The 25,839-nt window shown below is 45.3% G+C and overlaps 1 protein-coding gene and 1 non-coding gene across 6 annotated transcripts in view; one reads left to right on the top strand and one right to left on the bottom strand.

The window, feature by feature from the left end:
- Positions 1–25,839, bottom strand: part of KIZ (kizuna centrosomal protein) — a 174,640-nt gene that overhangs the window by 50,727 nt on the left and 98,074 nt on the right. For 4 of the 5 annotated variants that reach the window (XR_005449437.1, XM_038743257.1, XM_038743258.1 and 1 more), the window contains 3 exons: positions 25,217–25,367; positions 8,644–8,809; positions 7,597–7,662 (listed from right to left, as the gene is read on the bottom strand). Coding sequence is in view for 4 of the 5 variants with exons in the window: in XM_038743257.1 (XP_038599185.1) it covers positions 7,597–7,662; positions 8,644–8,809; positions 25,217–25,367 (383 nt within the window). In the remaining variant the exon portion in view is untranslated. The remainder of the gene's footprint in view (positions 1–7,596; positions 7,663–8,643; positions 8,810–25,216; positions 25,368–25,839) is intronic. The other variant, XM_038743261.1, reaches the window with a different exon arrangement.
- Positions 6,256–6,393, top strand: LOC119934788. The gene has a single exon (XR_005453011.1). It is a non-coding gene; the product is annotated as a small nucleolar RNA SNORA7 (small nucleolar RNA).

Genomic DNA, 25,839 nt, shown 5'->3' with positions numbered 1-25,839 from the left:
TACGCTGATGAAGCTTAGAGCTACGCCGTACAGGGCTACCCATAATGGAAAGGTCTAAACCGAAGTGTCAAAGTCGACTCATCTGTGCTGGGCAGTAGCAGCATGGGAAAGAGTCAAATGCGGATGATCAAGTGACCAAAATGCTGATCAAAAAATAATAATAATGATGGCATTTATTAAGCGCTTACTATGTGCACTGTTACACTGTTCTAAGCGCTGGGGAGGTTACAAGGTGATCAGGGTGTCCCACGGGGGGCTCACAGTTTTCATCCCTATTTAAAAGGTGAGGTAACTGAGGCATAGAGGAGTTAAGTGACTTGCCCAAAGTCACACAGCTGACAATTAGCGGCGCTGGGATTTGAACCCACGACCTCCGACTCCAAAGCCCATGCTCTTTTCCACTGAGCCACGCTGCTTCTCAAAGACAATGGCAGAAATCCAACTTTTTACTGTGCGGAAGAAGGCAGATGAAAAGGTCTTGTCTGGGCCCTCATCATCACCATCATCAATCGTATTTATTGAGTGCTTACTGTGTGCAGAGCACTGTACTAAGCGCTTGGGAAGTACAAATTGGCAACATATAGAGACAGTCCCTACCCAACAGTGGGCTCACAGTCTAAAAGGGGGAGACAGAGAACAAAACCAAACATACTAACAAAATAAAATAAATAGAATAGATATGTACAAGTAAAATAGAGTAATAAATATGTACAAACATATATACATATATACAGGTGCTGTGGGGAAGGGAAGGAGGTAAGATGGGGGGGATGGAGAGGGGGACGAGGGGGAGAGGAAGGAAGGGGCTCAGTCTGGGAAGGCCTCCTGGAGGAGGTGAGCTCTCAGTAGGGCTTTGAAGGGAGGAAGAGAGCTAGCTTGGCGGATGGGCAGAGGGAGGGCATTCCAGGCCCGGGGGATGATGTGGGCCGGAGGTCGATGGCGGGACAGGCGAGAACGAAGTACGGTGAGGAGATTAGCGGCGGAGGAGTGGAGGGTGCGGGCTGGGCCCTGTTAAGACGCACTAGGCCCTCGAGCCAGTACTGCTTCGGGAAAGGCCAACCAGGCCTCCGCGGGCCACTGTGCATGGGGAGGGGGTTTCTGACCACACACAACCCTGGGTCCTTGGACCCGCGGGGCTGCCTTCCCAGGAACCATGAGAAATGGCCTCGTAGAGGACCCCTTTCAACGCAGCTTGACCAAACGGATTGGTGTCAAAAGAGAGGCTGAATGGACATTCTTAACGGCTTATCCTCTCAAGATAAAAGCCAAGGGCCCTTTTCACATTGAGCTTAGGGAGAAAGGCTCTGCCAAGATGGGCACGTGGAGTGGGGCGGGGGTTAGCGGATGAATGAGTGGTTTCGGTGGAACCCTGACCCCAATGTTAGCGAGGACCGAGGGGGAGTCCTTCACACCCCCTTTTCTCTCTGACCCTCAGCGGAGGCCGGGACCGACCCCAGGACCGGTCTTCGACATCCACCGGCCCCTGCCAGTTGAATTCGCTGGCATCGGTGGGAGAAAACTCATCTCCTGGGTATTAAGTAGTTCAAAGGAAGGCTGAATAATAATCACATTAATCCCAGCCTAATTGTTTCTGCAAAACACTGTGACCTGATTATCTCACTACTTGGGACACGGTCTCAAAATCCTAAGTGCATTTCAAATTACCCTCGTTTTGAAAGGGCTGATGTGAAGAGACTAGGGCCAAGGCCCAAACATCTCCATGTGTGTAACTTGTCTAAGTGGGTACACTTATCCTGATAATTTGCACTTAAAATCTTCACCATGTTAAAGTCTGCCCTGCAGCTGACACTGCAGAAATGAAGTGTGATTTCTCACTTTTCATTCAGTCTCTGACAGCATGATTTCCCCTTCCATGACTGCAAAGCTCCCGCCAGTTTCCTGACACATCTTGGGATTTACTGCAGCCCCCTGATGTCATGAAGTGGGAATTCTACCTGGAAAACACCCGTCCTGCCTGATACGGAATCTGGTTCCGACCTATGACTGGGTCATTTTTGGAACTGCACTTTTTTTTAAATGGTATTTATTTAGTGCTTACTATGTGCCAGTCAAGCGCTTAGTACAGTGCTCTGCACACAGTAAGCGCTCAATAAATACGATTGAATTAATGAATGAACTCAGCGCAGGGATAGATACGTCATTCATTCATTCATTCAATCGTATTTATTGAGCGCTTACTGTGTGCAGAGCACTGTACTAAGCATTTGGAAAGTACAATTCGGCAACAGAGACAATCCCTACCCAACAATGGGCTCACAGTCTAGAAGCGGGGAACAACAAACTAAACGGGTTGAACGCAGTCCATATTCCACATGGGGTTCACGGTACTCTATCCCCATTTTACAGGTGAGGTAACTGCGTCCCGGAGAAGTTAAGTAACTTGCCCAAGGTCACTGGTGGAGCCGGGATTAGAATCCAAGTTATAGACTCCAAATTCTTCTGGGTACATTTAGATGACATGGAAGGAAGGCTCTGGGGCAGTGATAGAGAAGCAGAAGGTCATGGGTTCTAATCCCAGCTCCTCCACATGCCTGCCACGTAACCTTGGGCAAATCACTTCACTTCTTGGGGCCTCAGTTCCCTCATCCGTAAAATGGGAATTGAGACTGTGAGCCCCATGTGGGACAGGAACTGTGTCCACCCTGATTAACTTGTCTCTACTCCAGTCCTTAGAACGGTGCTTGACACCTAGTAAGCGTTTAACAAGTACCATTATTATTATTATTATTACTATAACAGCAGTGGGCCTGATAGGAACAGGACAGTATTAAGGACAGAAAAATAGATTCCTTCAGAACAGAAGCAGCGTGGTCGACTGGAAATAGTGTGGCCAGATGGAAAAAGCCCAGGCCTGGGAGGTAAGGACCTTGGTTCTAAACCCAACTCCCCGACTAGCCTGCTGGGTGACTTCCTCTCTAGACTGCAAGCTTGTTGTGAGCAGGGATTGTGCCTGTTTATTGTTATATTGTACTCTCCCAAGCTCTTAGGGTAGTCCTTTGAACACAGTAAGTGCTCAGTAAATATGCTTGAATGAATTAATGTGACCTTGGGCAAGCCAGTTAACATCTGTGTATCCCCATTTCACAGATGAGGTAACAGAGGCACAGAGAAGTGAAGTGACTTGCCGAAGGTCACGCAGCAGACATGTGGCAGAGCCGGGATTAGAACCAACGTCCTCTGACTCCTAGGGCTGTGTTCTTTCCACTAGATCCTGCTTCTTCCCTAGATCATCTAGTCCACACTTCGCCTCCAGGCACCCAGCCCTGGGAAGTCTATAGGGTGGAAACGCCAATCAATCGATCAGTCATATTTATTATACACTTAGCTTGTGCAGAGCACTCTACTGAGCACTTGGGAGAGTACAATAGAGCAGAGCTGATAGACAACAAACTTATGGTCTAGACACAGCCACATCTCCCCACCGTCCTTTAGTTGCTCACTCCAGTATTTTGTCCACTGGACAGTCAGCCTCTTTCTCTCATTCTGTTTCAGCCCAATTCCTCTTAGCTGTCATCACCGGGGACAAAGAGAACAGCTGGTCAACGATAGATATAACCCATACCCATAGATACCATGACAGAAAGGCCCTGCTGAGACCTCACCTCCTCCAGGAGGCCTTCCCAGACTGAGCCCCTTCCTTCCTCTCCCCCTCGTCCCCCTCTCCATCCCCCCCATCTTACCTCCTTCCCTTCCCCACAACACCTGTATATATGTATATATGGTTGTACATATTTATTACTCTATTTATTTATTTATTTTATTTGTACCTATCTATTCTATTTATTTTATTTTGTTAGTATGTTTGGTTTTGTTCTCTGTCTCCCCCTTTTAGACTGTGAGCCCACTGTTGGGTAGGGACTGTCTCTATATGTTGCCAATTTGTACTTCCCAAGTGCTTAGTACAGTGCTCTGCACTTAGTAAGTGCTCAATAAATACGATTGATGATGATGATGATGATGACAGGATGGGGACGACGGCAGCAATGCCAGAACCAGGGAACCAGCCTGTGGCCATCCTTTGGCTAGCCTGGCCCTCCCTCCTTGAATTTGAGTTTCGGTGCCTCCCTTTGACCTCCCGAGGTGCCGACCAGATTTGACTCCTTTTTATTTTTTTACGGTATTTGTTAAGCATTTATTATGTTCCAGGCACTGTACTAAATGCTGGGGGAAATACAAGTTAATTGGGCTAGACATGGCCCCGTCCCACATGAGGCTCACAGTCTTAATCCCCATTTTACAGACGAGGTCATCATCTTACGCTCTTGGGTCGTCTCCGACCCATAGCGACGTCACGGACACATCTCTCCCAGAACAGCCCGCTCTCCATCTGCAATCGTTCTGGTAATGTATCCATTGAGTTTTCTTGGTAAAAATACGGACGCGGTTTACCATTGCCTACTTCCATGCAGTAACCCTGAGTCCCCTCCCTCGACTTTCCCATGCCACTGCTGTCCAGCACAGGGGAGTTTTGACTTGTAGCAGATTGCCTTCCACTCGCTAGCCACTGGCAAGCCAGGAATGGAATGGATATAATAATAATAATGACGATGGCATTTATTAAGTGCTTACTTATGTGCAAAGCACTGTTCTAAATGCTGGGGAGGTTACAAGGTGATCAGGTTGTCCCACGTGGGGCTCACACTCTTCATCCCCATTTTACAGATGAGGTAATTGAGGCACAGAGAAGTTAAGTGACTTGCCCAAAGTCACACAGCTGACAATTGGTGGAGCCGGGGTTTGAACCCATGACCTCTGACTCCAAACCCCATGCTCTTTTCCACTGAGCCACTATGCCTCTGCTTGACTCTCCCTCCCATTCTCAAGACTTGTAGAGTACCGGAAACTCTCCAGGTGCGACCCCGAGAGGTGGCGGATGAGGTAAAGGCACAGAAAAGTAAAGTGACTTGCCCAAGGTCACACAGCAGACAAGTGGCAGAGCCAGGATTAGAATGCATGACCTTCTGACCCCAGGCCCGTGCTTTATCTGCTACGCCACACTGCTTCTCACATGCTGCTTGGCACGGAGGGTCGCAGGGTACCAGATTGCATATGGAAACTTGGTTCTGACTACAGCACTACGCATTCTGGGTCTGGAGGGAGCAATAAGGAAGAAGAGCTGAGGGTCCTGCATGGAGAGTTTTTCTTTCCTTTTTTCCCCGCTTAACCCCATCAATGACTATTAGATGGTATAAGAGCCTGTCCCCTTTCCAGGACTGAATGCATTCCCAATACTACACTTGAGGTGGAAAAAGGCTAGATCCCACCATGTAGAGGCCAGCCAGGAAACAGGTGCACAGAGTAGGTGCCCGGCTCAATGCTCTTCACATCATAAACATAAGCGCTTAGTACAGTGCTCTGCACACAGTAAGCGCTCCAAAAATACGATTAAAGGAATAAACACCTAGAACAGTGCTCTACCCATATCCCCACTTCTGGACTTCTAGACAGCCTCTAGACTGTGGGTCCATTGTGGGCAGGGATTGCCTCTATTTGTTCCTGAATTGTACTTCTCAAGCTCTTGCTACAGCACACAGTAAGTGCTCAATAAATATGATGGAATGAATCCCCAACTTGACAAACCCCGTAAAAGAAAGCGTTATTTCTAGAGGGATGCAGCTCCAATTACAGACCTGGAAACCAGGGCTTATTTTGTAAAGCAAATAATTTCAAATCAGTTTTACCCCTACCTGTATGCCAAGAGAATCTTCAGAAATAAGGCCTTGGTCACAAGTTGGGTTTTTTTTTGTATTTGTTAAGCTCTTTCTATGAGCTAGGCACTGTACTAAGCACTGGGGTAGATATCAATCAATCAATCGCATTTATCATGCGCTTACTGTGTGCAGAGCACTGTACTAAGCGCTTGGGAAGTACAAGTTGGCAACATATAGAGACAGTCCCTACCCAACAGTGGGCTCACAGTCTAAAATACAAGCAAATCAGGCTGGAGACAGTCCTTGTCCCACATGGGGCTCACAGTCTCAATCCCCATTTTACAGATGAGGTAACTGAGGCCCAGAGCAGTCAAGTGACTTGCCCAAGGTCTCACAGCAGACCAGTGGCAGAGCTGGGGTTAGAACCCAGGTCCTTCTGACTCTCAGGCCTGTGCTATATCCACTAAGCCATGCAGTTTCTCCATTGAAAACTACGCTCTAGTATGATGCTCTTCTCATAAGCACATGACAACCAAACTCAAAAGCCAGAGATTTTTTTAATACAAGCTGTACCCAGCTGAATCCCCTCTCAGAATCGCACCTGAAGAGTTTTCAGTCCTCTATCAGTCTCAGAACCGGGAGGGAGAGTCAAGGAGAGGCATACCCATTCCATTCCTAGCTTGGGCAGTGGCTAGTGAGTGGAAGGCAACCTGCTATAAGTCAAAACTCACCTGTGCTGGGCAGCAGCAGCATGGGAGAGAGTCAAGGGTGGAGACACAAGTTTACTGCATAGAACAAGGCAGTGGTAAACCACTTCTGTATTTCTGCCCAGAAAACTCTATGGAAACACTACCAGAATGATCGCAGACGGAGAGCGGGGTGTTTTGGGAGAGATGCGTCCACGGAGTCACTATGGGTCAGAGATGACTCGACAGCATAAGACAAGACCCAGCAGAAGAAAGAAATTCGGATTCAAGTACTACTAATGAAATACAAATATTCCTGTGTGGAAATCTACGAAAATATATTAATGGCGGCGCCATAAACTCCTCTTCGTTAAACGGGGCTCACAAAGGGAGACTCGGGTTTAAAAAATGAATCTTAATAACCCACTGCTGTTCTAAGCGAGTATCTTCCTTCCACTTGGAAAAACATCAACAAATACCATATATGCAGATGCATGCTCGGGCACCTCTAGCATATTTACTTGCATAAATATTTCAAGTCAGACCTTTGAATTCATAATGAAGTAGCCCAGCACTTTACAAAACAAGGTGATATAGTAGTAAATTTTGATGTGGGATAAATTGAATGGTGTCCTGAATACTAATCTCTGTGGTTGATACCCTAAAAGCAAAATCAAAATAATGGTATCGTTCAGAGTCCAACTAAACAAGCTTAATACATCTGCTACAGGAAGATCTTAATAGGTGTTGATGAAACCTTATTGCTAAAATTTTAAATTATCGGCCAGGCTTTGTAACGGAGGCACGAGCAGAGCTCCTGCCTATCACATTTTTTTCCCCCTGCTCTTATTCTAATGATACACATTCAATTACTACGGAAAAGAAAAGAATCAAATCAGAAACATCTGTAGTTGGCCATATAATTACTGGATCTTCCCCATGGAGACTGACCTTTGAACACAGACACTAGGACCTGAAAAGCTAAATGACAGGATATTCTCATGGTTTAAATGTATAACATGATTACAAGGAATTAAATAGGCACTGTTATTTTCTATCTTGGTTTATGGGACCATAAGCTTGCCCTTTATGATCTCAAATCTCTCAGCTCAGCATTGATTGGGTGGCTGAATATACTCACTGTTAGTTAGATTTGCAAGCTACCGACACAGCCTGTTTTGATTATGTAATAAGGTTGAATGCTGTATTTGAGGCTATTAGGCTGCCAATATTTTCACCTGTAATAGGAATCTTCTCTTCTAAGCTTTCTTCCTTGCTCTCATCTTCACACCGGCTTGGGGCTTCTGTGTAGGAACACACAAAAATGAAACATGTCAGAGTGATCAGACTGGTTTGTTTTCTTTTAAACCCCATCCCTTTAATTTCTCCTTTTTGTTATCTCCTGTTTATTGATCCAAGCTATCCATTGCAGTTCTCAAAAAGAAAGTCGACTGTGAACTTTAGTCTTATGTTCTTATGTCTCCCTGTGGCTTCCATGGAAAACAGTTTAGCTAATCAAATATCCTCATTTATGTTTTGATGACATTTAAAGCAAGTTCAACAGCTAGAAAAAGCCCCATCGTTCTCGCCTTTCTGCCAACTGTAGAGTACACAGCTATAAAAGCCTTGGAAACATCATTAATGAGAACGAAACTTGCTATTGAATCAAGGAATAAACAAGCACACATTCTGGAGATCAAAAACTGGTTGGTCGTTTTTCGGTAGGTAAGGTACATAGCATCCTAATTGCTTGTTTCTTTTTTTTCTGTCTTGGACTTGATTGACTCTCTGAAAACATTGCATATTGAGTGAGTTAAAAGGCAAAGCATCCCAGGAAACTTGATTCACCTCACCGTGTACCTAAAAAAACTTTAAATGTTCAAATAATAATTTCCAGAGAGCAATGCATATTCTGGGGCTATAACTTTCACCTCTGGGTATGAACTCTCCTTTGAAATGAACCTGAGCTGTAAACAGCACATTTGCGTCCTGCTTTATAAATCACAACATATTTCTCATAACTAATTTTTAAATCGCCAAATCGTGATCCCTTTTTTCTGAAATTTGATCCATTAGGAGACTTTTCTTGTGGACTCTTGAAACCCAGTAACATTTCCTACTAGCCAGCCCGAATATGCGTTCTCTTTCCCTACATCAAGCAACCAAACAAAAACTGGGCTCTTGGGAGTCTACCATTTTTATTTTATAATTACACCTTGCACTATTGGGATTAGCAATCACTTAGAATATATTTTTGCGATGGAGAGAACCTTTAACAATGTTACCTTGTTCCTTTGTACCAAGGCTGTGGAGCCATTGAGTGGGGTTGGCTTGCTTTATTCCACTATTGTCATTCAGAATAGATAGCAAGCTACAAGATGAATCATTACCGTGAATAGACGACCTATCTTCACACTCTTCTGTAAGGGCCTTTTTCAATAATGCTGTAGCCTACAGAGTTTAAACAAAAATAAACCAAACAACCAAGCAGGAATAAAAACAAACTGAAGCCATATTCCCCCTGTTCTCAATGCTCTAGTCATTTTAAACATAAATTTAGGTTAAGTTTGATTTAGAAATGTAATCTTCTCCCCTGATATTTGTTGGCAGAAATTAAATTATCTTCAAGTTAAATTAACATTCAATTATTTTCTGGAATAATTTAATCCCTTACAACAATTTACACAGGGAAAAACATGAGGGTTGAGGAAAACAAATTACCAAAAAGATGTACATCTTGTGAGCTTGCCTGGACAAGGAGGTTGCTGACAGTTTAGCATTCCCTAGATCAGACCGGTTTTTACACTTTTCGGGGCATTATTTCTGTTTCATTCATGTCTCTAGAGCCCAGGGATTCCCATCACACTCTTCCTGGTCTCCATGGGAAGATGGTGGTAAAAAAAAAGTGCCCTTTGATGGGAAATCTGGCAGGGTTGGGCTGGGGAGGTGGTCGTCCTAAGAGGGCTTATAATAATAATAATCATAATAATAATGGTATTTGTTAAACACTTACTATGTGCAAAGCACTGTTCTAAGCGCCAGGGGGATACAAGGTGATCAGGTTGTCCCACGGGGGGCTCACAGCCTTATTCCCCATTTTACAGATGAGGGAACTGAGGCACAGAGAAGTTAAGTGACTTGCCCAAAGTCACAGAGCTGACAGTTGGTGGAGCCGGGATTTGAACCCATGACCTCCGACTCCAAAGCCCGGCCTCCTTCCACTGAGCCACGCGGCTTAGAGAAGCAGTGCAGCCTACTGGAAAGAGTACGGGGCCAGAGAATCAGTGGACCTGGGTTCTAATCCCAGCTCCGCCACTTGTCTGCTGTGTGACCTTGGACAAGTCACGTCACTTCTCTGTGCCTCAGTTCCCTCATCTGTAAAATGGGGATTATGTCTGAGCGCCCCATGTGGGACAGGGACTGTTTCCAACCTGATTAACTTTTATCTACCCCAGTGCTTAGTACAGTGCCTGGCACATAGTTAAGTGCTTAAGAAATACCATTTGAAAAATAAAATGGATCCAAGGGGGCCTCCTTCCCATGAACCCAACCCTGGCTTCAGAGATAAGATCTCCAAACTGAAAGGGGGGGGGGGGTAGGGGAAGGGGAAGGGATGGAAGGGAAGTAGAGAGAGAGAGAGAGAGAGAGAGAGAGAGAGAGAGAGAGAGAGAGAGAGAGAGAGTGTGTGTGTGTGTGTGTGTGTGTGTGTGTGTACAGAAAACAACATCAGGGAAACTGCACCAGTCTCCCCACCACCTAAGTGGTTGTTCCCTCTCACCCAGAATGGCAGAACTGCTCTATCTGGGAGAATTGGCCAGTGTCACAGCAGATTAGCCTTGACCCAGCGTTGACGGGGACTTAAGGAGTGGGCTGAACATACCAGTAAATAGTCCCACTCCTCAAATACTGTCCTTCCCTTCCCCTTGGGTCAGGCTGTACATGTCTGTAATTTATTTATTTAAATTAATGTCTGTCTCCCGCTCTTTAGGCTGTAAGATCATTGTGGGCAGGGAATGTGTCTGTTTATTGTGCTCTCCCAAGTGCTTAGTACAGTGCTCTGCACACAGATTGACAGCCTGACTCCATACCCACTACGGATGACCGCACTCCTGTGGGTGGATCCCAACATTTCAGCCACAGTGTCCATCTGTCAACTGACGATCGGTTTAAGCCCACTCTGACACTGTCCCTGCCCACCGCCCCCCTAATCTTCCTCCCTGATCTCCCATCCTCCTGTCTCTCCCCGCTTCGGTCTATACTTCACTCTGCTGCCCGGATTATCTTTGTACAGAAACGCCCTGGGCATGTCACTCCCTTCCTCAGAAATCACCAGTGGTTGCCTGTCAACCTACGAATCAAGTAAAAACTCCTCACTGTTGGCTTCAAGGCTGTCCATCACCTCTCCCCCCTCCTACCTCACCTCCCTTCTCTCCTTCTCCAGCCCAGCCTGCACCCTCTGCTCCTCTGCCGCTTACCTCCTCACTGTGCCTCGTTCTCGCCTGTCCCGCCGTCGACCCCCGGCCCACATCCTTCCCCTGGCCTGGAATGACCTCCCTTCACACATCCGCCAAACAAGCTCTCTTCCTCCCTTCAAAGCCCTGCTGAGAGCTCACCTCCTCCAGGAAGCCTCCCCAGACTGAGCCCCCTTTTTCCTCTCCTCCTCCCCATCCCCCCCACCCTACCTCCATCCCCTCCCCACAGCACTTGTATATATTTGTACAGATGTATTACTCTATTTATTTTACTTGCACATATTTACTACTCTATTTTATTAATGATGTGCATATAGCTCTAATTCTGTTTATTCTGACGGTTTTGACACCTGTCTACATGTTTTGTTGTCTGTCTCCCCCTTCTAGACTGTGAGCCCGTTTTTGGGTAGGGACCGTCTCTATATGTTGCTGATTTGTACTTCCCAAGCGCTTAGTACAGTGCTCTGCACACAGTAAGCGCTCAATAAATACGATTGAATGAACGAATGAATCTTTTTCTGCTGCACAGGGGCACAGCCTGACATTTCCCCATCTTGAACATGTAAATTTTGCCATTTCCTACCTACAGGATGAGACATAATAATAATTATAGCATTTGCTAAGCACTTACTTTGTGCCAAGCACTGTTCAAAGCGCTGGGATAGATACAAGGTAATCCCGTTATCCCAAGTGGGACTTACAGTCTTAATCCCCGTTTTACAGATGAGGTACCTGAGGCACGGAGAAGTGGTTTGCTCAAGGTCACACAGCAGACAAGCGGTTGGGCCAGGATCAGAACCTATGTCCTCTGACGCCCAAGCCCATGCTCTTTCCACTAAGCCACGCTGCTTTCTCACTCAACCCTTCCAAATTTCGTTTGGTGTTTCCTGGCAGGGAACATGCCTACCAACTCTGCTGCATCGTTCTTTCCCAAGCATTTAGTACAGTGCCCTGCACACAGCAAACGCTTAGTAAATACCACTAATTGATTTCTAGCCTGTCATGGTTTTTAGGACCTCTGATTACAAAGTAACCCTATTTTCCCAGCATGGGCACACACTCTTCCACCCACCAGCCAGATCACTGATGAAAAAGTCACAAGGCCCTGGGTGTAGCCCCTTTGAGTTCTGAGGTTCAGTTCAAGTTTCAGCCCTGCACAACAGCATTGCCAATGAAGGCAGGAAGAAAAGCAGAATAGAGAAGTTGAGGGTTTCGCTTGACAATGAGAGGCTCTCTAAATATATGAGTTCTGGCTGGGAGTTTGTTAAGGGTCTAACCTTCGAAAACGGAAGAAGTGGGGTTCATTCATTCATTCATTCACAGCGCTTACTATGTGCAGAGCACTGTACTAAGTGCTTGGGAAGTACAAGTTGGCAACATATAGAGATGGTCCCTACCCAACAGCGGGTTCACAGTCTAGAAGGGGAAGACAAACAAAACATGTGAACTAAATAGAATAAATATGTACAAGTAAAATAGAGCAATAAATACGTACAAACATATATACATATATACAGGTGCTGTGGGGAGGGGAAGGAGGTAAGGCGGGGGGGATGGGGAGGGGGAAGAGGGGGAGAGGAAGGAGGGGGCTCAGTCTGGGAAGGCCTCCTGGAGGAGGTGAGCCCTCAGTAGGGCTTTGAAGGGAGGAAGAGAGCTAGCTTGGAGGATGTGCAGAGGGAGGCCATTCCAGGCCAGGGGGGTGACGTGGGCCGGGGGTCGACGGCGGGACTGGCGAGAACAAGGCACAGTGAGGAGATTAGCAGCAGAGGAGCGGAGGGTGCGGACTGGGCTGGAGAAGGAGAGAAGGGAGGTGAGGTAGGAGGGGGCGAGGGGATGGACAGCCTTGAAGCCCAGGGTGAGGAGTTTTTGCCTGATGTTGGTCGTCTTACACTCTAGTTTAAGATTAAGGTGTAAGAATCAGAGAATTGGAGGACTCAGGGGCCTTCAGCTATGCTAAGATTGGTGGAGGTTGTCTGGGGCTAGGATATGCAGAAGGGTAATAATAGTAATAATAATAATAATAATAATAATAATAATGGCATTTATTAAGCGCTTACTATGTGCAAAGCACTGTTCTAAGCGCTGGGGAGGTTACAAGGCGATCAGGTTGTCCCACGGGGGGCTCACAGTCTTCATCCCCATTTTATAGATGAGGTAACTGAGGCCCAGAGAAGTGAAGTGACTTGCCCAAAGTCACACAGCTGGCAGTTGGAAGAGCCGGGACTTGAACCCATGACCTCTGACTCCAAAGCCCGGGCTCTTTTCCACTGAGCCACGCTGCTTCTCTAGGGCAGTTTCTGCACTTAGACCGAGTGAAATTAGTCTCTCTGACTCTGAGTGGGCCATGGGACCAATTCTTGTTAAAAAAACTGCTTGGCCTGTCAATGAGCAGCAGTGTGGCCTAAGGGACAGAGCACGGGCCTGGGGGTCAGAAGGACCTGCGTTCTAATCCCAGCTCCATCACTTGCCTGCTGAGTGACCTTGGGAAAGTCACTTAACTTCTCTGGGCCTGTTACCTCACCTGTAAAATGGGGATTAAGACTGTGAGCCCCACGTAGGACAGAGACTGTGTTCAATCTGATTTCCTTTACGCCTTAATCCTAAACCGAGTGTGAGACAACAAACCCCACCTCTTCCGTTTTCAAAGGTGATGATGATGATGGCATTTATTAAGCACTTACTATGTGCAAAGCACTGTTCTAAGCACTGGGGAGGTTACAAGGTGATCAGGTTGTCCCTCGTGGGGCTCACAGATTTAATCCCCATTTTCCAGATGAGGTAACTGAGGCACAGAGAAGTGAAGTGACTTGCCCAAAGTCACACAGCTGACAATTGGCGGAGCCGGGATTTGAACCCACGACCTCTGACTCCAAAGCCCGGGCTCTTTCCTACTGAGCCACGCTGCTTCTCCATTAAGGGTGAGACCCTTAATGAACTCCCAGCTAGAACTCGTAGGTTTCGAGAGCCTCTAATTGTCTAGCAAAACCCTCGACTTTTCTATTCTGCCCCTCTTCCTGCTTTCGTTGGCAATGCCAGTGTGCGGGGCTGAAACCTGTATCTACCCCCAACGCTTAGTACAGTGCCTAGCACAAGCTCACACTCAGCCAAGTGGCGGAGTGGCAGATTAGAACCCAGGACCTTCTGACTCCCAGGCCAGTGGTCTATCCACCAGGATACGTTACTGGGGAAGCATTGTGGCTCATTGGAAAGAGCCCGGGCTTTGGAGTCAGAGGCCGTGGGTTCAAATCCCGGCTCCGCCACTTGTCAGCTGTGTGACTTTGGGCAAGTCACTTCACTTCTCTGGGCCTCAGTTCCCTCATCTGTAAAATGGGGATGAAGACTGTGAGCCCCTTGTGGGACAACCTGATTACCTTGTATCTACCCCAGTGCTTAGAACAGTGCTTTGCACATAGTAAGCGCTTAACAAATACCAACATTATTATTATTATTAATTGCCTAATAGATAATGCAACTTCTTAGGTGCTTATCTGGTCTCTCTGGGACATACACCTAGTTTAAATTACATATTTTGACTTCAAGTAGGTAAAAATTATTCACACATTGCTTCTTAATTTATACGCTGCCCAGAGCAATTTCTCTAGCACCGCACTGGACTATTAAGTAAATCATTTCCAGGAAGATTTTCTTTTATTTAGAACTATAATCGTTTCCCCCTTGCCCCCTAAAATTCACTTAAAAAAAGAAGGGCAGTTTAAACAAGTGTGAGAATCCAGTGGTTCAAAGGGGATGATTTATTTTACTAATCAGAAAAACGAGGTAAAGGTGTTGAGCTCACACAGGTGGAGAAATGCTGGCATTACTGAGTCTTCAAAGGTTTTCCCGCCAATCTCATTTCAGCCTGGCATCTCTGCTAGAGAGGATCAATCAGTCATTGAGCTCTTACTGTGTGCAGAGCACTGTACTAAGTGCTCGGGAGAGTGAGCTATGATGGTATAACAGAATTGGTAGACATAGTCCCTGCCCACAATGAGCTTACAGTCTAGAGGGGAGACAGAGGGTCTAACACATGACTGAACTGATCAGTGAATGGTACAAACTGGAGCTTTGATCCTGAAGACTGTAAGCACCTTGTGAGCAGGGATTGCGCACACCAACTCTGTAGTATCATACTTTCCCAACCGCTTAGTACAGAACTCTGCATATAATAATAATGGTGTTTATTAAGCGCTTACTATGTGCAAAGCACTGTTCTAAGCACTGGGGAGGTTACAAGGTGATCAGGTTGTCCCACGTGGGGCTCACAGTCTTATCCCCCATTTTACAGATGAGGGAACTGAGGTCCAGAGAAGTTAAGTGACTTGCCCAAAGTCACACAGCTGACAATTGGTGGAGCCTGGATTCGAACCCATGACCTCGGATTCCAAAGCCCAGGCTCTTTCCACTGAGCCACGCTGCTTCTCTTATGGTAACTGCTCAATAAATACTGTGGATTGATTGATTGATTGAGTGAAGGCACTAGGGTGGCCACTGGTTTCATTTCAGGCAGTCTGATTTTTAGCTAGTCTGACCCCACCTCTGCAATGGCAGAGGACACCTGCGTGTCCAGTATTTTAATAATGAATAATCATGTCATTTGTTAAGTGCTTATTATGTGCCAAACACTGTACTGAGTGCTCGGCACTGGGAAGCAGCTTGCCTTTGTGGATATAAGATGGGCAAGGGAGTCAGAAGGACCTGGGCTCTAATCCTGGCTCGGCCACTTGTCTGCTGTGTGACCTAGGACAAGTCACTTCACTTCTCTGGGCCTCAGTTACCTCATCTGTAAAATGGGGATTAAGAGAGTGAACCCCATGTGGGACAGGGACTGTGTCCTGATTAACCTGAATAATAATAATAATAATGATGGCATTTGCTAAGCGCTTACTATGTGCAGAGCACTGTTCTAAGCGCTGGGGGGATGCCATGTGATCTGGTTGTCCCACGTGGGGCTCACAATCTCAATCCCCATTTTACAGATGAGGTCACTGAGGCTCAGAGAAGCTAAGTGACTTGCCCAAGGTCACACAGCAGACACGTGGCGGAGTCAGGATTCGAACCCACGAATCTACTCCAGCGCTTAAAACAGTGCTCGGCACATAGTAAGTGCTTAACAAGAACCATAATTATTATTATTATTATTATTATTACTAAGTGTTGGGCTAGAAACAAGATAACAGTCCCTGTCCTATATGGGGCTCACAGTCTAAGTAGGAGGGAGAACAGGTATTTCATTCCCATTTTTACAGATGAGGAAAATGAGGTATAGAAAACTTAACTATGGTTGTACATATTTATTACATGGTTGTACATATTTATTACTCTATTTATTTATTTACTTATTTATTTTACTTGTACATTTCTATCCTATTTTATTTTGTTGGTATGTTTGGTTCTGTTCTCTGTCTCCCCCTTTTAGACTGTGAGCCAACTGTTGGGTAGGGACTGTCTCTATGTGTTGCCAATTTGTACTTCCCAAGTGCTTAGTACAGTGCTCTGCACATAGTAAGCGCTCAATAAATACGATTGATTGATTGATTGATTAACTGACATCCCCAAGGTCACATAGCTAGTAAGTGGTGGATCCGATATTAGGATCCATGTCCTCTAACTCTCAGGTCCACGTTCTTTCCACTACATCTCGCTGTTTCATTTAATTTTAAATGCCCAACTTCCTCTAAATTGATCAACCATTTAGTCAGAGTTACTGAGCACTTTACTGTGTGCAGTGCACTGTGCTAAGTGCTTGGAAGAGTACAATATAACTGAGTTGATGACACATTCCCTGCCCACAGGGAGCTTACAGTCCAGAGGGGAAGACAGATGTAAAAATAAATTATGGACATGTACAAAAGTGCTAAGGATGGGGTGAATTAAGGGTACAAATCCAAGTGCAAGGGTGATGCAGAAAGGAGAGGGAATGTAGGCGAGGGCTTAGTTGGGGAAGGCCTCTGGATGGAGATGTGCTTTTAATAAGGCTTTGAAGGTGGGGAGGGTGGCCGTTTGTCATATATGAAGAGGGACGGCATTCCGGGCCAGAGGCAGGATGCAAGCGAAGGTCGGCGGTGAGATAAGATGAGATCGAGGTACAGAGTAGGTTGACATTGCACATAGTAAGTGCTTAATAAATGCCATTATTATTATTATTAGAGGAGCGATGTGAGCCTTGTGGCTTAGAAGCACAGTCTTTGTTTAAGAGGGCCTGGAAAGGGAATATCATGGCTCACGAGTAAGGGGGAGGGTCAGAGCCCAGGATGGACTTCTACAGAATGATGCGGAGGACGCTATCCCTCTATGTTTCATGCTCTGGGTAAATGTCCAGGCAGTGATCACCCTAGGAGTTGCTGCCCTTCTTTCTATGCCAACGAAGACGAGGCATGCCAGGTACGCTGTTCAAATATGCCGCTCCCAGGAGAGATCAATTTGGGGATCTGCTCCCAGCTGGGACCACTCCCCTCTCTACCCTCAGACTGCAGCACGAACCAGCCCTCTGTTCTGTCAGGGATATTTCCAGCATCTGCTGGCCCACTCCCCAACCTCCTCCACGGAGCCTCAGCTGTCCCCAAATTACTCCACCTTGCCAAATTGTACTTTCCAAGTGCTTAGTGCAGCGCTCTGCACACAGTAAGCATGAAAAGAATACAGACTTGGGTGTCAGGAGTCCTAATAATAATAATTATTATTATTGTTATAGTATTGGTTAAGCACTTAGTAGGTGCTGTCACTGTACTAAACACTGAGGTAGATACAAGCACACCGGGTTGGACAGTCCCTGTCCCACATGGGATTCACAGACTCAATCCCCCTGCAAAGCCCTACTGAGAGCTCACCTCCTCCAGGAGGCCTTCCCAGACTGAGCCCCCCTTTTCCTCTGCTCCTCCTCCCCTCTGCTCTACCCCCTGCCCTGCCCCACAGCACTTGTATGTATTTGTATGTATTTATTATTCTTTTTATTTTAGTAACGATGTGTATATATAATTCTACTATTTATTTATTTTGATGCTACTGATGCCTGTCTACTCATTTCGCTTTGTTGTCTGTCTCCCCCCTTCTAGACTGTGAGCCCACTGTTGGGTAGGTACTGTCTCTATTTGTTGCCGAATTGTACTTTCCAAGTGTTTAGTACAGTGCTCTGCACACAGTAAGCATTCAATAAATACGACTGAATGAACAAATGAATTTTCCAGATGAGGTAACTGAGGCCAGGAGAAGTGAAGTGACTTGGCCAAGGTCACACAGCTGACAAGTGGCAGAGCCAGATTGAGAACCCATGACATTCTGACACCCAGGCCAGGGCTCTGTTCAGTACGCCATGCTGCTCCTCATTTCTACCAACTCTACTGTGCTGTTCTCCCCCAAGCGCTTAGTACAGTGCTCTGCACACAGTATGCGCTCCTAAAATACCATCCATTGACTAGTTGTTGCTCTTTGTTGCTCTTTATTTTATTTTGTTAATATGTTTGGTTTTGTTGTCTGTCTCCCCCTTCTAGACTGTGAGCCCACTGTTGGGTAGGGACTGTCTCTATATGTCGCCAACTTGTACTTCCCAAGCGCTTAGTACAGTGCTGTGCACACAGTAAGCGCTCAATAAATATGATTGATTGATTGATTGATTTGACCCGGATTTGCCCGGTGGAGGCTGAGAAAAACTTTTCAGCGCAATGTTGCACATAATGCCATTGTGTTACACTGTGTGCAAGCACAGTGTGACATGGTGATATTAACCAGAACATGGGAGGGGGGAGCGCGTGGCAGCCAAACGTCTGAAGCTAACCCCGGGGCAGGGACCATATTTGACAGATGACTCCCTAACACTTAGTAATGTGTCAATAAGCGTTCAATAAATATGACAATGAAAGTACAGTGCCCCATTCGAAGAAAGCCCTCAGTACATATAGCCACGGCGGATGATGCCGCAACTATTCCTTTTATGGTATTTGTTAAATGCGTGGCTTAGTAGAAAGAGCATGGGCTTCTACTTCCCAAGCGCTTAGTACAGTGCTCTGCACAAAGTAAGTGCTCAATAAATACGATTGATTGATTGATTGATTGGGAGTCAGAGGTTGTGGGTTCTAATCCTGGCTCTGCCACTTGTCAGCTGTGTGACTTTGGGCAAGCCACTTAACTGCTTGTTACCTCATTTGTAAAATGGGGATTAAGACTGTGAGCACCACGTGGGACAACCTGATAACTTTACTCTGCCAGCGCTTAGCACAGTGCTTGGCACATAGTAAGGGCTTAACAGATACCATCATTATTACTATAATAACTATGTGCCAAGTACTGTGCTAAGCGCTAGGATGCATTCAAGTTAATCAGGTTGGACACAGTGCATTTCCCACATGGGTCTCACAGTCTTTATCCCCATTTTACAGATTCATTCAATCGTATTTACTGAGCGCTTACCGTGTGCAGAGCACTGTACTGCAGATGAGGGAACTGAGGCACAGAGAAGTTAGTGATACGCCCAAAGTCCCATAGCAGACAAGTGGCAGGGGCGGGATTAGAACCCAGTTCCTTCTGGCTCCCATCCGTTCGGCAACTCTGCTTCTCTATATTTCAAAAGGTTCATAACTACATAGTGCAGGCTAGCTTTGTTCAAAGAATTGATATGAGTTACAGAATGTGAAGTAAAAGTATACGGGCATATCTATACATAAGCCATGGCTTCAAGGCAAATACAAGGCTTTGTAACTCTCAAACAGAAAGCTTTCGGCTGATAATGATTTGTCATATGTAATAACTGTGAAACAATCTGCTATCTTTCCAAATTTAAGAACGAATTTTCCACCATTTTTGTGGTGTCCACAGGAGATAACAACTGATATTCCTTTGCAGTCTCTGCCTGAAGTTCATTTTCAAAAGATTCTGAGTGAAGGCAAACATCAGTGACCAATATCTTTCAACCCTTTTGTGTTACCGCTGAAGTGCAAGAACATAGTGTGAAAAGCAATGGCCCTGGGAAAAAAGCGAATCATTAGGAGAAAATCCTCGGCAACATCATTGCTCAGTATTTACTCTGGGCTCTCAGGGTGCAGGGCAAAACCTAAGGCTTTCTGAAGTTCCTCCCCAAAAGGAGTAACTGCAGTTCTAGAAACTTCCATTTTGAGAAGTAGCTTTCTAGGACATATTTTACAGTTTCTAGGGGGTGACTATAAACCAAGGAGGAGTGACATTTGATAGTGTAGCCATGTGGAAAGAGCACGGGACTACGTTACGAGAGACTTGGACCGTGGCTCAGTGGAAAGAACACGGGCTTGGGAGTCAGAGGTTATGGGTTCTAATCCCGGCTCCACTACATGTCTACTGTGTGACCTTGGGCAAGTCACTTAACTTCGAGCCTCAGCTACCTCATCTGTAAAATGGGGATGAAGACTGTGAGCCCCACATGGCACAACCTGATCACTTTGTATCACCCCAGTGCTTAGAACGGTGCTTTGCACATAGTAAGTGCTTAACAAATGCCATTATCATTATTACTATTATTATTATTAATCCCAGCTCTGGCACTGGCCTACCGTGTGATTTTGGATAAACTGCTTAATCTCTCTGGGCCTCATTTCCTTTTCTGCAAAATGGGATAAGCTAGCTGCTCACCCCACCTTTTAGACTATGAGCCCTAAGTGGGATGGAGAGCCTGTCTGGTCTGACTACCTTGTATCTGCCACAGTGCCTGTCAATAAATAAATATTGATTATGATGACTGCTTAAGTAAAACCAATTCAAATGTATTTAACAAAGCCCTTTGGAATTCCAAAAGCCACTACAGATTTCAAAGAACTAATATTTTATAGACTTTCAAAAATTTTCCTAGCCCAATTGGTTTTCGACTCTAATTTAACTTAACAATATCCTTAAACAAGTCAAGATTAGATACATGCATTTGTGTGTGTGTGTGTGTGTGTGTGTGTGTGTGTGTGTGTGTGTTTATTTCTGGGTGAGAGTGAGTGTTTGCGTGTGTATGTTTTGGGGGAGGAGAATTTTGAGATGATGTCCTCATTTATATGTCATATAATGCTGCTCCTTCCCTCTAGAACTGCTTTGGAAATGTGACAATACAATCAGACAATACATAACGAACTTTTAGACTGGGAGCCCACTATTGGGTAGGGACTGTCTCTATATGTTGCCAACTTGTACTTCCCAAGCGCTTCGTACAGTGCTCTGCACACAGTAAGCGCTCAATAAATACGATTGATGATGATGATGATAACAAGGGAATTTCATGCATAATTAAAAGCCAGTAATATACTTAGTAAACACCCAAACACTATTAACACACACACACACACACACACACACACACACACCTGGAAATAATCATCAATCGTATTTATTGAGCGCTTACTATGCGCACAGCACTGTACTAAGCGTTTGGGAAGTACAAATTGGCAACATATAGAGACAGTCCCTACCCAACAGTGGGCTCACAGTCTAAAAGGGGGAGACGAGAACAAAACCAAACATACTAACAACATAAAATAAATAGAATAGCTATGTACAAGTAAAATAAATAAATAAACAAATAAATAGAGTAATAAATATGTACAAACATATATACATATATACAGGTGCTGTGGAGAAGGGAAGGAGGTAAGATGCGGGGGATGGAGAGGGGGACGAGGGGGAGAGGAAGGAAGGGGCTCAGTCTGGGAAGGCCTCCTGGAGGAGGTGAGCTCTCAGCAGGGCCTTGAAGGGAATAATGAATAAAGGGCTGTTTTTCCTGAACACAGAGAGGTGCTCTACATCACAGTAGCTAAAAGCTGGACTGCCTCATCATTGTACACTTCTGGTACAGTATTGTATACGCTATCGGGGAAATGTTCTAATGCAGCTTAAAAAGATTAGATCAGCATTTTGTTGTACGAAAGAGGAATTCCCAAATTTAACAATCAAGTCATGGGAAACCCATTTTGACGTGAACAGCCACCTCCTTGTTCAGGTTTCTTGTTCAATACAGTGAAATACTTCCTAGTGTGAACTGTCCAGGAGAGAACAGGGACAGAGCCCAGGGAGATCTCCAAGGGGACCCACGTTCCCCCCAAGTCACTGAGAAGCAGCACTGCCTAATGGCTAGAGCACGGGCCTTGGAGTCAGAAGGTCATGGGTTCCAATCCCGGCTCTGCTACTTCTCTGCTGTGTGACCTTCGGCAAGTCACTTCACTTTTCTGTGCCTCAGTTACTTCAGCTGAAAATGTAATAATAATAATAATAATGATGATGGTATTTGTTTAGTGATTACTATGTGCAAAGCACTGTTCTAAGCGCTGGGGTACATACAAGGTAATAGTAATAACAATAATAATAATAATAATAATAATGGTATTTGTTAAGCACTTACGATGTGCAAAGCACTGTTCTAAGCGCTGGGGTACATACAAGGTAATCATCCCCAGACTGAGCCCCCTCCTTCCTCTCTCCCTCCATCATCCCTACCTTACCTCCTTCCCCTCCCCACAGCACCTGTATATATGCATATATGTATGTATTTATTACTCCATTTATTTATTTTATTTGTACATATTTATTCTATTTATTTTATTTTGTTAATATGTTTTGTTTTGTTCTCCATCTCCCCCTTCTAGACTGTGAGCCCGTTGTTGGGTAGGGACCGTCTCTAAATGTTGCCAACTTGTACTTCCCAAGCGCTTAGTACAGTGCTCTGCACACAGTAAGCGCTCAATAAATACGACTGAATGAATGAATGAATGAAGGTTGTCCCACGTGGGGCTCAGAGTCTTCATCCCCATTTTACAGATGAGGGAACTGAGGCCCGGAGAAGTTAAGTGACTTGCCCAAAGTCACACAGCTGACAGTTGGCGGAGCCGGGATTTGAACCCACGATCTCTGACTCCAAAGCCCGGGCTCTTTCCACTGAGCCACGCTGCTTCCCCTGCAGCGTGGCTGTATGAGACTGTGAACCCTAAATAGGACAGGGACTGTGTCTAAGGTGATTAATTTGTATCTACCACAGTGCTTAATACAGTGCCTGGTACATAGTAAGCACTTAACAAAAACCATAAAAAAGGTGTCTGTGCACGTGTATATGTGCATGTGTCCACATATGTGTTGTATGCTCTGGGGCTCTCTGTGCACCAGACGGTCTCTGTATGTAGGGGGAATGGGGAGACTGAGGATGTATGTGTTTGGTTGTTCCTTTCTGTGCTCTGTGTGTGTGTGTGTGTGTGTGTGTGTGTGTGTGCACATGCAGAGTATGACTGATTGTATATGCAACTGGGCATTGCTGCAGTTCATTCATTCATTCAGTCGTATTTATTGAGCACTTACTGTGTGCAGAGCACTGTACTAAGTGCTTGGGAAGTACAAGTTGGTAACATATAGAGACAGTCCCTACCCAACAGTGGGCTCACAGTGGAGAAGGGGGAGATAGAGAACAAAACAAAACATATTAACAAAACAAAATAAATGGAATAAATATGAACAAATAAAATAAATAGAGGAATAAATACATACAAACATATATACACATATACAGGTGCTGTGGGGAGGGGAAGGAGGTAAGTTATAGTAGGAGGCCAGGTGTGGGTCTGTGACAGGGTGTGTGAATATGTTTGTGTGTGCATATGTGAGTGGGTATGCACGCCTTTGTAATCAATCACATTTAATGAGCACTTGTGTGCAGAGCACTGTACTAAGCACTTGGGAGAGTATAAAAGAACAGTTGATAAAAACATTCCCTGCCCACAAGGGGCTTACCGTCTAGAGAAAAGGTGCACCTCTGAGAAGCAGCGTGGCTCAGTGGAAAGAGCCCGGATTTTGGAGTCAGAGATCAGGGGTTCAAATCCCGGCTCCACCAATTGTCAGCTGTGTGACTTTGGGCAAGTCACTTCACTTCTCTGTGCCTCAGTTACCTCATCTGTGAAATGGGGATGAAGACTGTGAGCCCCCCGTGGGACAACCTGATCACCTTGTAACCTCCCCAGCGCTTAGAACAGTGCTTTGTACATAGTATGCACGAAATAAATGCCATTATTATTATGTGCACGTAGGCACGTGAGTGTGAGTGTCTGCTAGTGGACAAGGACAGCAAGAGATATGACAAAAGGTCAGTGAGGATTAGCTGAAGGGGAAGGGGGGAGACAAAATAAGAAGGCTGGTGAAACCGAGGAAAAGGAGAGACTCCCATGACAACATGGGAGAAGGGGAAAATGGCGAGAAATTAAATGGAAGTAAAAGACACACGCTGGGGATAAAAAGGCCCTAGAGGTAGGGAAAAATAGAGCCCTGGCCCTTTTTTTAATAGATCTCACCTTTTTTGATAATTAGGGCTGGAAACAACTCACCTCTTAGTAGTTTCCAGCTTTGAAAGCAAAGCTGTGAACTTTCCGCCCAGTATATTTCTACCCACGCATGCTCTGGAAAACTTTTATAAGCGTGGTTGTTTACAGGAATACTGCTACAGCCCCAACACTCATGGGGAGCAAACAAATAAATCCCGAATGGAATAGTTACGTCTCTCCCCACCTCCACCACATTTTAAAGTAAATGGAAAAGTCTAAAAGAAATTACAGCCTGTCACAAGCACTGAGAAATGGCAGCCTTTTGGGGGAGAACTGACTTTAGCGCATGAGTCATAAAACACGAAAACAATCCAGAGTGTATTTAGCAAGAGGAATGTAACAGGTATCCCAAGCTATGACCATTTTAAGGAAGAGAAAAACAGCAACCATTAGGAAGCAATGTTCTACAGAGAACAGTAATTCAACTCCCACATACAAGGAATGCCCGCTAATTGTTTTCCTGATTATTGATTTACTAATAGTGGATGGGCGGAGAAAATGGTTCCAATAGTGAAACAACCAAAGTTGTTTTTAATTATAAAAAGTAATTTCCTCAGAGAACAAGAATACTTCAAACATCTATCTCCTCCTACCACAATAAATGTGTTTTATTTAAATGAGAAACAATTTAGATAATGCTGCATTTTTGAAGCTTGGTTTTCTGTTATTGGTTTGTCTAAAAAAAAAATACAAATAAGCAGAGGGTTCCAGTGAAGTTCTACCACAAACAACCTTGGTTCTCTGAAGGGGTGTGACCTCAGCATCTAATCACAGACAGCCGTCCTTCTGGGGTTACTTCAAAAGGGAGCTTGTCAGAGAAACTTGGGGAGTCCCAGTGGGCCGAGGCCCCTCTAGAACTCCTGAAAGAAAATCCTAAATAGGGGGTCTTTAAAAGTATAGATTTTGAAGAGTATTTCTACAAAGCCCAAGCCCTCAAAGTATTAACTGTGAGGCGTAAAGACCGATCTACAGAATAAAGGAATGACTAACCTGATTATCTTGTATCTATCCCAGCCCGTAGTATAGTACCTGGTACATACAGCTTAACAAATACCATTATTGTTATTATAATTATTATTACTACTAACCGTGGGACTTTGGTCATCGCTTTCTGCTGCTAGTAGCGTTTCAAACATCTTTGCTACATCCTCTTGGAGAGAAACCTTGTACTTTTTTAGGGTATAAACATGCTGGCATAAACGTTTCCGAAATGAGACCGAATCTGGGGGTTGCTCCAATCTGGAAAACAGAAAACAGAAAGTATATACAATCCGGCTGGCCAGAAACACAGCTGAAATGTTTTTCAGTGGCAACAGGGTTAAGAATTTCATTTCATTTGCTGGTGATTCTCTCTCCCAGGATTGTCTACCTCATTCACTCAAAACAAGCTCCTAGGGACCCATCTGGTGGGTTTTCACCTTACACAGCCCAAATGGACAGAATATTAACAGATACCACGCACATGACAATGATGATGGTCACAGTTCACGAGGCAGAGAGGCACTGAGAAGCAGCGTGGCTCAGTGGAAAGACCAAGGGCTTGGGAGTCAGAGGTCATGGGTTCAAATCCTGGCTCTGCCGCTTGTCAGCTGTGTGACTTTGGGCAAGTCACTTCACTTCTCTGTGCCTACGTTACCTCATCTGTAAAATGGGGATTAAGGCTGTGAGCCCCAAGAGGGACAACCTGATCACCCTGTATCCTCCCCAGTGC

Source organism: Tachyglossus aculeatus, chromosome 1 (assembly GCF_015852505.1).
Source record: "Tachyglossus aculeatus isolate mTacAcu1 chromosome 1, mTacAcu1.pri, whole genome shotgun sequence".
In the NCBI taxonomy this organism is placed as follows: domain Eukaryota; kingdom Metazoa; phylum Chordata; class Mammalia; order Monotremata; family Tachyglossidae; genus Tachyglossus; species Tachyglossus aculeatus.
Note: the sequence above shows the minus strand (reverse complement) of the source record. Positions and strands in the feature narration are given on the sequence as shown.